Here is a 15,795-nt window from a genome sequence, read left to right as displayed (position 1 = left end):
TGGAATTGTCTTAATCTCTGGATGATCCCGTGGTTTTGCTAAAAGATTCAAAGGTCTCAGAAATAACATGTTATGGAAGCACACGAAATGCCTGACTCTGAACTGCATCTGAACATGTTCCCCAGCTACACAGGGGCCACCTGCAGCAAAGGGATGAGCTTTGGCTTTTGAATACCCCCCTGCAAGACTCCAGCATGCTACAGGGAACAGTCAGACATATTCAAGATACAGGTCTGGATCTAAAAGGGCAGTGGAAATTTTAGGAAGTGAAGCAATGGACAAAACCCTCCTAAAAAAACATGAAGACACTTCAAAAGGCAGAAGAGATGTGGCAGAAGAGGCTAAAGATGAAAGCAGCAGAAAATACAGTAAGACCCTGTTTCTTAGCTGTTTGAAAAGCACCCAGGGGATCTCCCACCATCCCAAATAGCAGAGGAACAGCCAATGTGGCTCCACTTTTGTCTTGTAATACAAAGTTTAAGTCACTTAATTTTCTGCCACCTCAGCCCTCACTGCAGCACTCACAGTTCCTGATGCTGCTCAGGATGTAACCGGACTGAATTTAAGGCCAGCTTGGACAGGGCCTGAAGCAACCTGGGACAGTGGAAGGTGTCCCTGCCCATGGCAGGGGTGGAATGAGATGGTCCATAAGGTCCCTCCCAACCCAACCCATTCTACGAGATGATTCTGTGATTCATCAGGAGACTAAGCTGTTTGTCACAAGCCTTGTCCCAGCTCAGTGAGGGGCAATTCTGGGCTAGCACAGGGCTGAACTTCCAAACAGAGGGATGCAGAGTTTGTTCTCACTGCCAGTGTGAGGAGTGACCTGGCTAAGGATGTCTTGGTGCCTGGCCTTGTCCTTGTTGAGGTTGATGGGTATTCTCAAATAAATGGGAAATGAGTCCTCTGTGGGATGAAAATGAGTTGGAAATAATTACAGTGTGCTTGTGAAATCTCACCCATGCCCAGCCTTGGTTTACAACCCACTCCTGTGAGAAATGGTGAGACAGAAGCTCCAGGGCCAGAAATCACCCTCTGCATGCCTAAGTTATTCATCATATTTAATGTTGCTTTGTGTCTCTGTGTCCTCACTAAGTTTTGGCCCAGGCTTTAGTGCCAGCCCAAGGCAGGTCTGAGCCCCTGAGTCAGCCCAGCTGAGCCTGGGGCTGCTGCTGCCAACCCACCAACCCTTGTGGAGCAGGGGGGACTTTGCTGCTGCACGTTCTGGCTCCCCCGAGCCCCTCTCTGATAACATGGGAGCACCAAGTGCATCCTGACAGCTGGAAGTGACTCATGTGGTTGCAGCTGGTCAGGCTGGGAGGTTCCCTTTCCCAAACAGGCAAAATCTCTCTCTGACAAAGGCTGTCCCAGCACAGAACCAGCCCAGATCACTGCTCGGGTTACCCTGGGCTCTCACTCAGGTCTAGGAAGGAGCATGACATGAGACTTCACTCCAGGTAGTGCTTCAATCACCTGGGACTGTCTTTTGCACAACCAAGTCGGTGTTTTTGTATGAAGTGTCACAAAAAACGTCATCACGGGATGAAGGAGTTGAAGGCAAAAATTCTCAGCTGACCTCTCAGGTCTGGAATAGAGGCAGGACACCATGGAAGCTGCCTGGGAAAAGCTCTGGGGCTCCAGCAGCTGAGCTGGGCAGGCACAAGGCTTTGTGTGCCATGGGCTGGAAAACAAGCCAGAAATGGGGCCATTTCCCACGTGAAGTTGGGGTCTCTCTGTCTGCCCGAGCGGGGGACTGAGGTGGGTGGGTGGGGGCCTCCAGGGGGCCCCAGCCCTTGTGGCCACACGTAATCCTCTGTTCTCTGTGCTGGGAGTGGGAATGCCATGCCTCTCTAGAATTCCAGCTGCCAGCACCGGGACTGGGGGTTCTGGCTGGGACACCCAATCCTGGGGTAATTGGATCGTTGCTGAGAGGCAGCAAATGCTGGGAGCTCTGGGCCAGGCTGGCCCCCACCTCTTGTCTAAACTGCAAAGAGATCTCCCTCCTGCTGCTGCTGAGGGCTGAAACCAGAGAACTGGCTGTCTCCAGTGCAGACAAATTGCCATCATTTACAGTTCCCTTCTTTTTTTCTGTCTCCTGAACTCCCTCTTTCCCTCTAGCTGGTATTTACCCCTGTAAAGAGCAACTTCAGATAGAGAGAGGAGGAGGAGAGGATTGAGGTGTGATGGGTTTTACCTGCAATGCCATGGAAGAGCTGAATTATGCTCAGCACAGCAGGAAAATTACACAGAGCATCCCATATAGATACCTCACTAAACTTTTACCCACCCTGCTACATAAAACAGGACACTTTTAGGAGTTCTCATTCATCCCATTAGGAGTATTTCCTGTATCCTTCCACTAGGAACAGCAGAGGGCTTAGAAAGGCAGGAAGGTTTGATAAGTAAATATAAAGCAGTCATGAAATAACCTGGGTTAGCCTTTCCATGCACAAAAGAAATAGAAGAATTTATATGCTGATATCTTGGCCCTCACATGATTAAAAGCATTAGGAAAATGGGAATCTCTCCTTCTTGGGGGTGCAAAGCTCTCTTTTCTCCAGGACTGCCAGATAATGGATCCTCTCTTTCCCATACAAAGGGCTTATTGGCTCAGGACTCTATCTTTCCCCAGCCTGAGCCTGGGGGCAGGGTAATTTGGGATAGGGATAAGCAGAGAGAAAGCCTTGGTTTGGTCACTTCAATGAGCCTCTGATTTCTGAGTGGGACTGGGAGGGAGATGATGAAGCTCCAGAAATGGAAATTGCAGGATGGACTCGTGTCTGGTGCTACCACGTGGATCTCATCCCCAACTTATTCCAAGGTGCTAAATTGCACTTGTGATCATCTGAATTAATCACGTGCCCTGACCTGTCTAACCTGGAGCCTGCCTTTGAATTCCAGGCTCTGTCCTCATCTCCCAGGCCTGCTGCTGTTAGAAATCCCTTGTCAGAGACATGTCTGCCTATTCCCTCCCAGATTACCCTGTTTGAGGCAATATTCTTCCTCATGCCAGTCACACCTTTACATTTTCCCACTCAAAGCTAGAAGGGGAGGGTTTATACCATTTCTGAGAAGCTGCGAAATTTCCCTCTTTCCATTGACACTCTATGTTTGTTTTCACACTTGAGAGATCACAAGCTATTGGACCTCAAGATCCATAAACCTTTCTGATGTCCCTGTTTATTGGACTCTCCTCTAAACAGTTGTAGTCTTTTCATTTCAGATGCCCACCTAATTTCTCCTTGTAGTTTCAAATTATTTTGCATTTCCTGTCCTAAACAGTCTTACTGGCACTCTGAAACAACTATTGTAGTGCATTTCATGTGTCCCCATGTTCCACGAGTGACTGGGAGTGAAAGTAAAAGGGATTTTTGTATCCCTCCAGCATGAATAGAAGTGTACAATATGTGCCTTGTTCCACTTAAAAGCAAATGTGTACGTGGAAAGCGGGTTACTGCAAGTAAAACAATGAGAAGGTTAAAGGCTCTGTCTGATAAGGTGACAGGAAAATAGAATTCTTATCCCAGGGTGGAGTTAGAGGGGGATGGATTCTCAGGTGGTGAACATCCTGCCTTCTCCACTCAGCTGAGAACATGAGTCTGCTCCCATAGCACATGAGCACAAGCTCTGCTCTCTCTGGGCTCACTGATGGTGGAGATTTAACTTCTCTCTGCTCTGAGCCTTGTTTCTGTCACATGCAGCACTTAGAAGCTGTACACCCGATGGGCAACATCAGATCAAACCTGGGAGAGGCACTTCAGAGGGTGGCTGAGCTGGGCTTTGGAGCACAGACCCCAGATCAGGTCATGGGCTCAGGCAGGGATGTGAAAATCAAGGGTATATTCCAAGGGGAGGCCGTGGCTGTTGCCTGGTCACCTCAAAACACACACACTCCACTTCCTTACACAAGCAGATGGTGTGAAACACCTTTCCTCCTTTAAAACTCACCTACACCTCTCATTCTGACCTTGTGCAAAGCATTAGCAGAATTGTTTCTATGACAATTACTTTCTCAAAACTAAATCCCAGATCTACACCCCTGTGTTTTGAGGAAGTTCAAATCCATGGCACTTCCATGGTCCAACCAGGCTTGGACAAGCTGGCTTTGGCTAATCTCTAAATCAGTCACCCACAAATCATGAGGTGCTTCTAAAGTAACTAAAAACATCAAATGTGCTGTCATTAGGTTAAAATCCACAATTGGAGGGCCCTGGAATTTTTGGCTGTGGAATATTTTGGAGGGTTGAGCAGATAAACACTGATGCTCTGAGTCCTGGTGTTTGTGGTTGCAGTGTGTTAACGTGGAGGTGGGAACTAAGAGGACACAAGTGCTCTGCAGAACAGTGCTGAGCGATATTGCTGATGAAGGAATGAGCCAAATGCTTTGACTGGGCTGCTCCAGGACTCCCTGACAGCAGCAATGACTCCCTCGTTAAGCAGAACACGCTGTGACAGCCTGAAGCTCGCCCTGCTCTCAGAGGATTTGAACCAGCCAAGTCCTGTCAGCTAAAGGCAGGATGGAAGCAGGTCACGTACCTGTGGGGAGAGGCCGTTGCTGACGGGGTTCATGTGGTTGGCAGGAGCTGCAGCGTTCATGAAGCTGTCGGAGTAGCTGGAGAAGCTGTGCCGGGCTCCGTAGGCTGAGCCGCTGTCGGCGGCGGCCGCGAGTCCCCCCTGGTGCATGGTGGAGGGAGGCAGGGGCTGGGGCCTGTGCACGGTGCTTCCCCCGTCTGCGGAGAGAGAGCAGGGCTCAGCAGGGCTGGGGGTACAGCTGGCACTGCGAAATGGCCCCTGGGTTTGGCCATCCTGTCTCAGCGCCTGGGACACGCCGTGTTCCACAAACTGTGTGCCGGGACAAAACCTGCCATGCTGGGGGGAAATATCTGAATTATCCTTTAACTTTTCCTCGAACAGAAGCTGTAAATTCTTTTGTAAAGGCCAAAGCCAACTGAAATGGGCAATACTCCCTCCACGGAACCCCAGTGTGGAGCTTTATCCAGAACGAGGGATCACCTACAGGATACTCAGTTCACAGTGCTGTGCTCCTCATTTCAAAGCTGAGCAGAGCTACAGCCATGGGACACATTGACAGAGCAGAAAGGACCATGAGACAGAGGAGAAAACTGAGGAGCTTCCACCAACCTGAGGAAAAACCTGGTTTTCCCATCTCAAGGAAAACCACCCGTGTATTACAAGAGACCCAGTGGGATGTCATGAATGACAAAGGCAAGGAACAATGGGATGATAGAATCCCAGAATTCCAGAACTAATCCTCACTGGAGGATGCAGGACTTGGTGTGTGTTGGCACATGGAGGAGCAGGATACATGCCTTGAAATGGGAATGTCCCCAGACACGCAGTTCCCTCAAGGACAGACGGGATGAGAAAGGGACAGGGAGGTGGCCCCACAGACCGTGGTGCTGAGGGCAACCTGGCTGGGACAGGAGACAGGGTCACCTCATGCAGGGGAGGGGCAGACATGGCATGGATCACTGCTGCTGTGCTCCTCCATCCTCAGCAGGGGACTGCAGGTGACAAAGCCTGGCTCAGGAGTGGGCCTAGAGAGGGGTAGGTGGCTCAGAGGTCCCTGGCAGGACAAGGGAGCAGCCCTGTGCTGCATCTGGCTCAGGAGATGGGGATGGACACTGTGGAATCCTGGAATGGTTTGGGTAGGAAGGGACCTTAAAGCTCATCCAGTTCCAACCCCTGCCGTGGGCGGGGCACCTTCCACTATCCCAGGTTGCTCCAAGCCCCGTCCAACCCGGTCTTGGAAGGTGGGATTTGGGAAGAGAAGAGCAGCGGCGCAGGCGAAGGGTGCTCACCTTGGGAGATGGTGGTGGTCGGGTAGGTGGAGTCCGGCAGCTGGTAGGGGGGCAGGGTGGGCATCCCGGTGGGCGGGAACCCCCCCGGCAGCAGGTGGTTGAAGGCCGCGAGCTGGTTCGCGCCCGCCTGCTTGCGCCAGCGCGCCCTGCGGTTACTGAACCACACCTGGGGGGAGAGCAAAGGCCACGAGTGATTCCCCCTGAGCTGCTGTTCCACCCCAGCCAGGATCTGACGGGAACATGTCCCACAGCACTGGCCAAAGCCAGACCCAAGTTGCTGCTTGACTCAGATTTGTGAGTGCTTGCCTCCATTCCTCAGAGTCCTTTTAGTTGCTGAACCTGGAAGGGAGAGGAAAGACCCCCCTGTGACTCCCGGAGCTGCTGTCCCACCTCACCTGGGGGCTGATGGAAACACATTCTGTCCAAAAACAGGTTCAAGTTGTTGCCTGACACAGGCTCTGTGGATATCACAGAATCCCAGAATATGCTGAGCTGGAAGGGACCCACAAGGATCATCCAGTCCAACCCTCAGCCCTGCATGGGACCACTCCCAGAGTCACTCCCTGTGCCCCAGAGGATCATCCAAACCCTCCTGGAGCTCTGGCAGCCTTGGTGTTGTGCCCACTGCCCTGGGGAGCCTGGTCAGTGCCCAACCAGCCTCTGGGGGAAGAACCTTTTCCTGAGATCCAACCTGAGCCTGCCCTGACACAGCTCCAGCCATTCCCTGGGTGCTGTCCCTGGTCCCCCCAGAGCAGAGCTCAGTCCCTGCCCCTCCTCTGCCCCTCCCCAGAAAGTGGAACTGCAGTGAGGTCTCCCCTCAGTCTCCTCTGCTCCAGCTGAACACACCAAGTGTCCTCAGTGTCCTCCCACGGCTTCAAATCAAGGCCCTTCCCCACCTTCCTTGGACACTCTCCAATGGCTTCAGATCTTTTTTATATTCACCACCATTCCTCAGTTCCCTTTCTCCCAAATGACAATACAACCCCTGCCCTGTCTCCTGGGTAAACATATACATTTTAAATGGCTCAAGATGCTGCTGAGAGTGTTGGGAGGGTGCTCTGAGCTGTAGGGTGAGATGAAGAGGAATAATTTAACTTGTGTATTCCGGGAGAGTCCACACCAAATAGAAGCACTGCTACCACCTGGCCATTCTGCCTTGTTATCTGACAACTATGTGAATTATGCTGAGGGATTAAGGACCATAATAGCAACACGGCTGCTCTGTTAGGAGGGATAAATAGACAGATTAGCATCGTGGTTTCAATGTTAGACAAGCTAAAGAGATAGAACCAGACCGGAGGGAATACAGGGCTTGCTCAGCTCCTCTGTGCTGCAGCAAATCACTGTTGTCTGTATGCTAAGACATGTCCTGCTTGGAGCAGCACCAGAATTGTTCTGCAGCCAATTTAAATCTCTGTGCATTAAAATAAACCCGGTTTTAATGCCTGTGCAAAGCTGGGCTCATGTTTCCTACAGGGCTGGTTTACCTGTAAGACTCCCAAGGAGATTTTTCTAAATGCATCTGTGTGCCCTGGTGTGTTTTATCGTGGGCAATCTCCCTCCTGCATAGTGGAAGGGGCTTCTCAGTCTGTCACTTGGGTTTGGTTTGCTTCATTTAATCAGAGAGGCTCTCAGGCCCCATTCCTGCTTGGGGTTCAGAAGTATGTGGATAAGCTTTCAAGCCAGATGAGAATGCAGCTGCTGGACTTTGGGAGGCCTAAAGGGCTAGAAAACACGATTAAATTTCACAGCAACAAGAAAAAATGGAGCAAAAATCAAGAGTGTAAAGCATTCAGGGGGGAAAAAAATCCTCCATCAAGCTTCCAAGCTGCTCAACATCAGATCAGGGGCTGGTGTTACAAGGGTTTGAGGCACTGCAGCCCAAACTGCGCCCACATCTTAGGAGCCAAACCAAAACTCTTCCCCAGATACTGCAGAATTTTAGCCCTGTGTGCTGTGGACATCAAACATGACCCAAAGCTCAAAATGGGCATCTTTCCCTGGTCTTTATGTCCAGTCCTCCTGTAAACAGTTACCTGTTCCTGTGCGTTTTTCTTACAGGAAAAGGCAAATTTATTTAATGGAGTGCTGGTCTCCAGCCCTCACGCACTGCAGTGGTGCCTGCTGCAAAAATAAGTGTGCACCGAGCTTCACCCACTAATTTCTGTGAGGTTCTCTGGATCACAGCCTATTATTGCTCTTTCTATGTGTTATTTAGCCACTGTCATGCTGTGGAAACAGTTTAATTAAAACTTGCTAGCGATAGCTGTGATCCTGATGGCTGAGGAAGGACCCAGGCCTGGGCAGCCCTTAATTTCATGCTGTTGTTTACATCCATATACAATGGAAACAACAAAAGCCCAGTTTTCTTTGAAGAGTTGGTCTAAATTAAGCCCCTGAAGTGTTTACAGTGCTGATGTCAGGTCCTTGGCTCCAAAAACCTCTTTGTACAGACCTGTTCCTGCTGCCCTGCTCTGCTGGCTGGAGTAGCACAACCTGCCACCGTCCCAAAGGCGTGACAGAAATGGGTCAGCTCACATCCTCTGCATTGGCCACCAGGGGCCAGGCAGGTCACAATCCCTGGGGCCACTTCTGGCACCCAAAGTCGCTAAAAAAATCTAGGACAGAGTTAAGGAGAGGGAAATGAATGAAGGCTGAGGTCTGTAGCACTTCACAAGTCCTTTATCCAGCCCAATCCGTGGCACAGTTTCTGTGAGCAGTGAGCAACAGAAATTAATAAATAACCTTTTGTTTGCCCTGACCATGCAAAGAGGAAGGTCCCATCCTTTTCTCAACAGGCGTGTGTGTGCAAATCCAGTTTTGAATTAGAGAGATGGACCTTGGCTCCTTGTCTCTTATAATTTGCTTCCACTTCCACAGATAAGGACATGAAAATTGAATATTTCTGGTAGCTGAACACAGGGAGATAAATAAACCTACTCTTTTTAGAGAAAAAGGTCTAGGCCTGGGATGGAAGAGCTTCCACTCCAAAAAAATAAAGATCTCAGTGCCAAGAACAGCACATAAAATTCAAATACCTGAAGGGAGAACACAACCAAGACATGAATCCAGGAACCGAGAGGGAAAGAGAAATGGAATTCCAAGAGTGCAAAACCATCCCCACGAGGACTCACTGCCCCGTCTGTCAGTTGATTTGGGCAATGTATGATCAAAACACAACATGGAGAAGGTTTGTGTTGTCTCCTGTTCCCCCCCTGTGAGGTTGTTGTTGTCTGGGCACCAACACATACCTTTGCACTCAACAACCACTAAAAACTCCCCCTGCCAGAGGACCCTGTTACACCATGGTAAGCCTAGGGTGAAGGCTGCAGCTGCTAAAACCAGGCTGCTGGGAAGAAGATGAGGAAGAGGAGGAAGTTTTGGAGCTGCTGGGGATGTTTTGTTCAGAATTAAAATGCACACGTGCCTGTGATGGCTGCTCCCATCCTGATCCTCCACATCCAGTATGGGGGTGTGGTTCCTTTATGTTTTAAGGGAGATAAAAGGATACTCTGGATCCTTTTACAACCAGGTAGAGTCAACAAAAAAATCCTGTGCATGAGCCATTTTGGTCTACAGTGCACGTGGGCTTGTGAAGAAAGGAAAGATAAATTCTGAGAGAGCAGATCATCACCAAAGAAATTCAGTTCTTAATTATGCTCCTCCTGTGACTTTGGGAAAGTATTGCTTTTCTGATTTGAAATCAGTATATTCAACAAATTTTAGTCCTTACACAACCCATGCATCAGATTAGCACCTCTAAATTGAGGATAAACTCCTCATTTTCTTGCATTTTAGTTCATTTCCACAGTCAGCCACTGGAGATAGAGGCTCTTTTGAAGTGCCAGAAGGCACCAGACCCAGCACAGCAAGATCTTGGAGCATCTTGTCTGGAGCATCACAGCAAAGCAGATGATAAATGATAATAACAGCAAATACACCTGCACCAAGGGAATTCACAACCACGTGTTGAAAGGCAGTATCTCCTCCCAGAGCCTGGCTGGGGAATCCAGCCCCAAACACACTGAAACCTGCCACAAAGCAACTGATAGGATTTACCTTCCCGTGCAGGGGAAGGGACATTTCATGGCCCAAACAGGTTGATTCTGCCCCTTATTTATAACCCAGAGGAAAAAAAGGAGCTCCTTTGCAGCTAATGACGTCTGCAACTCCTTCCCTTCCCCCAGTCAAAGGTGGCTCAGGCCTTTATGCTCATAAATCATTTTATTGGGAGCTAAAATACAGAGGCTGGAGCATCTCCCTGTAATGCGAGGTGCACTTCAAAGGGAACCTGCTTTCATTTCCCAACAGTTAAGGGTTTATCAGCCACTGAAGATTCCCCCTGCCAGGGGATCCTGTTACACCATGGTAAGCCTGGGGTGAAGGCTACGGCTGCTAAAACCAGGCTGGTGGGAAGAAGATGAGGAAGAGGAGGAAGTTTTGAAGCTGCTGGGGATGTTTTTTAGAGGCTGCTGGGGCTGGATTGCATGATTAGAGTTTTATGCTGGGACGAGGCAGCACTTTAGAAAAGGGCTGTGTGGAGAATTCACCAGGAGAAAAAACACCATGGCAGAAACCAGCTTTTCTTTAAAAAGGGAAGTTTTTCATGGTCATTTCATAGCACAGACCCTGAGCTGTGTAAATGTGCTGCTTTCCAAGGGTGTAGAAGTACAATACAGACCACTGGAAACAACAGTTTGTACTTGTTAAAGGCATTTGGGGCTTTTTTCCCCTGTGAATTGTCTTCCAAATAAAGTATTAAGAACACAGGAGATGTGTTATAGAAACTGCTTGGCATTGCTGAGGGGAAGCAGATGGATACAGTAATGCCCCCATGGGAAGGAACTGGAAAGAAGATATGCAAGGAGGTTCTTCATGTTCTAGTCAAGCCCAGGGCCCAGGTAAGAGCAGTGTCCCTCACTGTGCCACATGCCCCTTGCTCAGATCCTGCTCCAAGGATCCTGAATATCCCTCAATCCCTCACCTCCTCATTCCCTTCCCAGATGGGCGAGGGAGGAACGTCGAGACTAAAAAACCTCTCCAATTCACTGTCCACTCTGCAGAACCAGCTGATTCCAGGAGGGCCCGTCCTCCCAGCCAGCCTGGCTTTGGGGCAAAGGTTAGAACTGGTTCTTGTTTAACCCCAGTGCCTGCACCCAGCCCTGCCAGGAGCCAGCCCGAGATGTCCCAGGCACTTGTTCCCCACCAGCAGAGAAGCTGCAGAGGCAGCTGCCTGCCAGGATGAGGCTGGACTGAATTATCCCGCCCAGATATGGGTCAGCTCCCACAATTTGTCAGACAAGGAGAGGAAAGGAAGGTCAAAAAGAGCCTCCTGTGGGAAAGAAAGCCTGTTGTGTTCCTGCTCAGCCTAATCAGGACTCAATGTGGGAGAAAGATGGATGGGGTGAGTGAGCTCATAAATGGAAACAGGGATGGAAAAGCCAGGTGAGGCCTTTGCTCTTCAGCAGAATGAAGGGATGTAACACATGTTTGTGCTCACGGGCCCAGGAGGCTGCAGGAACCATGTGGCCATTTATGGCCTAAGCACACCCAAAAAAATTCCACCAGTCACATAAGGTCCCTGCCCAGGTTGCAGATCAGATCCTCTCCAGGTTCTCCCTGGAACCAGAGCAGATCCCCTTGTCCACCCTGGTGGGAAATGCTGCAAGTCAGGGGTTTCCCGGGAGACTGATGCAGAAGGATTTTAGGGAGGAACTCTACAGCAAGAGTGATGAGAGACCAGGGGTATTTACTGCTCCAAATGCCTTTTTGGCATGTGGAAAGGGCTGGGATGTGATGATGAGATGGGGTCCTGTAGATCCATACAACAGTTTAGGGATGACGATGCTTCCTCTGCCAGGTGCTGAGGAGTGTGAAAAACAGACATCAGAAAGGTACAAACATCACTGAGGCTACTGAGAGAATTCTTCACAGAACGAAAAAAAGCTCCTGAGAATACCCAGATTTTCCAGGCTGTACCCAGAGACATTTGGGTTCAGTGCTGAGCCTCTGCCACGGGTGGGTGACATGGTTAAAATAAATATTAAACAAGGTTAGTGGAGCAGAACAAATGACTCCTCACAAATGAGATTATCCAATGAATTTAGCCTATATTTCTCCTGGCATCTCCCAGTTCCTGAAGGTGTGAGCTATTTATAACAACCTACTGAATTGCAGGGAACAGGTGGTGGTATGAGATTTTTTTTTTGGCAAACCACTTGTTTTTTTGAGGAAATCATTCCTATCTGAAATCTTTCATTGTGACATTGATTACTTTACTCTTGCATCATTCTTCCAAACACTTCCTCAAACAAAAGGACCATCTCAGTGTGAACATTTTGTAGCCACTAATGGATTTCATACCCCAGGCAGGGAAGCAGGAAAACGGGATAGATCTGTCCACTCTCACACTGAGACACACTGCCCAGGCTGGAACTCCTGCATTCAGAGCTCCCAGCCCAACCCTGCCCAGTGATGCAGCTTTACCACTTGTAAGAGAAGTTCATAATATTTACAAATAAAAAAATATTATCATGGAATAAAATAGTTTTGTATACTGATGGTTTGCAAATGTTGTGTTTTCCAGCCCTACATTTTACAGATCTGTTTCTCGGTGATGATTTCAGTTGCCAGAGGAGATTCTGCTAAAATAAAATAAAATTTGAAATAAAACCTGGTTTACTTCTCTTTATAAACCTGAGGTCTGAGGATGAATGGGACCTGAGGAAGCTGAAAGGCATTAGGATGGGTTCACTGCTGTCAGAAAGCAGTTGCAAGGCAGCGTATTTATAAACTGCTTTTTCACTTGCACACTTCCTTCTTAGACAGCCAAGTCTTAATGGTGTTAAGAATTGCATTTAGACATTTGGGAACAGGCTTTGATGTTCACACCTCATGGAGGTGAAGGAGATGTTGGAGAGTAGATTTCCTGCTGCTATTGTTTGGCTCAGACAGGCTGGGCTTTAGCAGCAGATCAACAGCACATCAGTTCCTGCTATCAAGATTTGCTTTGCCAAAGAAAAGCTTTTAAAAATGGCTTAAGCTTCATGTGAAGTGGCTCAAAGATTAAAGCACCCTGGCAAAACCCTCCTCCTGATTATTATAAATACTTTCCAGTGTTGACCACACGGAATATATTTAATTGGAGTCCCAGGAAAGAGTCTGGGAAGGTTGAAGATGGATGAGAGCCCCATGCTGGCCGCGACAACTGGATCACTTGACTGGGCACATCCTGGGTGGCAGCAGAGGTTCAGCACAGGAGTCTGAGCAAAGCCTAGGAGGAATATTTTGGTCCATGCCACGGCTGGAAATTTTGTGATAAAGGTTCTTCTCATTAAACCTCTGGGAGGCCCTGTTTGTTTTTAATACAATGGCACAGCCACTCTGCTGCTATAAATCAGGGCAACCTCACTGCCTTCCATCAGAGCAGCTGAGTGTGCAGAGTTCCACACAAACACGTCAGCCAGGGCCTGGGGGGCTCCTTCATTGCTTTGGCCTCTGGGCCCTCTGTCCTTTGTATGAAAATCAAACCCTTCCCACACTGTTTAGGGCATCTCAGCTTGCGACCATCAGGTTGGCAGTTCTTGGCCCAAAGCAGACCAAGAAAAGCACAACAGGACAAACAATCAAAGAAGTCACTTCCAGGTTTGCATCTCAACGCAAAAATCCACAACTTTATCTAAAAATGGAGTTCTACTGATCTGAGTGGATTCCTCCACCCACAGCAGGTTCCAAGGAGCACTTTCTGCCAGAGATTTCTCCATTTGGTTCCTAGGTTCCCTGCCCCACATTTAAAAAAACAAGCTGCTCTTGTCAAATTATGCTGCAAGTTTCTATCAATTCCCATTGACCTCAGCAAACGCTTTGCCAGAAGGACTCCAGGATTAGGCTTATCATTTTCATCTTCAGGAAAGTAATGAAACAGTGCTGGCTCTTTCCAGCAACATCCCTCGGGCTTCCAGAGCTGGGACCACATCCTCTGCCAGTGGGACACTTCTGCTTCCAAGGGTACAATTCTACAAGTACCAAAAGTGCTGATGTCTTTCTAAGGACAGGTTTAGATTGAATCCCAGACTGGTTTGTGTGGGAAGGGACCTTAAAGCCCATCCAGTGCCACCTCCTGCCATGGGCAGGGACACCTTCCACCAGCCCAGGTTGCTCCAAGCCCCATCCAACCTGGCCTTGGACACTTCCAGGGATGGGGCAGCCACAGCTTCTCTGGGCAACCTGTGCCAGGGCCTCCCCACCCTCCCAGGGAGGAATTCCTTCCTAAGATCCCATCTAAATTTCCCCTCTTTTAGGTTAGGACCAGTCCTCCTTGTTCTGTCCCTCCATGTGCTTGTGAAAAGCCCCTCTCCAGCTTCTCTGTCAGCCCTGTTTAGATGCTGGTGCCACAATTTTAAGAGATCATCTCTGGCTCGTCCAAAGCTCAGGTGGAGAAAGACTTTCCACTGCAGTTTGGATACCTGATAAATTACTTTACAGTTTGGTTACCTGACAAATTACTTTACAGTTTGGTTATCTGGTAATTTACTTTACAATTTGGGTCTGATTATTTGTATGTGATTATTAGGTGGTTTGAGGGCTTATTTGAAGTTTTTTCACTGAGGCAAGTATGTAATTGTTACTTTTTTCTGTAATTCAACTGCATTTCTGAGTCTAATTCCGGCTGGGGAAATGGGAGAGAACAACAGCAACGCCGTGAGACATCACGGACCAATTCACTGAGCAAAGAGAAAGTGCAGAGGCTGCAGCCCCCTGTCTCCTTAGAAACATCCTCCTGCAGCAAGACCTTCCCGAGACAGGAGTGGGGGGAAGCACCACTGAACTTGCAGAGCTGCTGCTTTCAGCTGCCCAGAGCAGCCACTGCCCCGGCCCCGACCTGTCCCGGGAGCAGGATGGAGCCTGGCACTGACCCTGACCTGTCCCGGGAGCGGGATGGAGCCTGGCACTGACCCTGACCTGTCCCGGGAGCGGGATGGAGCCTGGCACTGACCCTGACCTGTCCCGGGAGCGGGATGGAGCCTGGCACTGACCCTGACCTGTCCCGGGAGCGGGATGGAGCCTGGCACGGACCCTGACCTTCCCGGAGCGGATGGAGCCTGGCACCAGAGCGGGATGGGATGGGCAATGATCCTGCCTGTCCCGGGAGAGGAATGGAGCCTTGCACTGACCCTGACCGTCCCGGGGGCGGGATGGAGCCTGGCACTGGCCCTGACCTGTCCCGGGAGCGGGATGGAGCCTGGCACTGACCCTGACCTGTCCCGGGAGCGGGATGGAGCCTGGCACTGACCCTGACCTGTCCCGGGAGCGGGATGGAGCCTGGCACTGACCCTGACCTGTCCCGGGAGCGGGATGGAGCCTGGCACTGACCCTGACCTGTCCCGGGAGCGGATGGTGCCTGGCACTGACCCTGACCTGTCCCGGGAGCGGGATGGAGCCTGGCACCGTCCCGGCCGTGCCCGGGCACGGGGAGCAGCATCCCCGCGGTTCTCACGGAGCCGCGGCCGCGGTGCCAGGGGCTGTTCCTGCCGGCGGGGCTGAACCAGCGTGCCAGGGCAGCCCTGCCAAGCAGAGCCCGGCTCTGCCCCGGCTGTGCCAAACCCACGGGGCAGCTGTTGTGTCATAACCCATCGCAGCCCCTCACAAGGAACGGGAACGACTCGGAGCCTCGGGAAGAAAGGAAACATTCTCAGCTGACCTCCAAGGGAGGGGGAATCGCCTCAGAAGAGCCAGTTTGGACACATCTCAAAGAGTTTGGGAAGCAAAACAGCGGGCAAACAGCATCGGGCCGTGGCAGCTTTGCCTGACTCCAGTCAGTGTTCGGAGACATGCTCACCATCATCGTCCCCGTGTTTAACACCTTCATCCCCAAAAAGCACCACCCCAAGGAGCAGGACAGAGCTCTGACCACAGTGAAATTCATTCATAGCACCCAAAAATGCCACTCAGGGTTTTTTTTTTTGATTTGGTT

The 15,795-nt window shown here is 50.1% G+C and overlaps 1 protein-coding gene across 1 annotated transcript in view; it reads right to left on the bottom strand.

Annotated features, from left to right (window-relative positions):
- The window catches only part of PAX7 (paired box 7), a 105,482-nt gene that overhangs the window by 34,554 nt on the left and 55,133 nt on the right, over nucleotides 1–15,795 (bottom strand). The window contains exons 7-8 of the mRNA XM_027720587.2: nucleotides 5,823–5,988; nucleotides 4,537–4,730 (exon numbers count right to left, since the gene is read on the bottom strand). Coding sequence (XP_027576388.1) covers nucleotides 4,537–4,730; nucleotides 5,823–5,988 — 360 coding nt within the window. The remainder of the gene's footprint in view (nucleotides 1–4,536; nucleotides 4,731–5,822; nucleotides 5,989–15,795) is intronic.

The sequence above is a fragment of the Pipra filicauda genome, unplaced genomic scaffold (assembly GCF_003945595.2).
Source record: "Pipra filicauda isolate LSUMZ 115617 unplaced genomic scaffold, ASM394559v2 scaffold388_size762695_pilon, whole genome shotgun sequence".
Lineage (NCBI taxonomy): Eukaryota > Metazoa > Chordata > Aves > Passeriformes > Pipridae > Pipra > Pipra filicauda.
The sequence above is the reverse complement of the archived record's forward strand: the minus strand, read 5'-3'. Positions and strand labels throughout refer to the sequence as shown.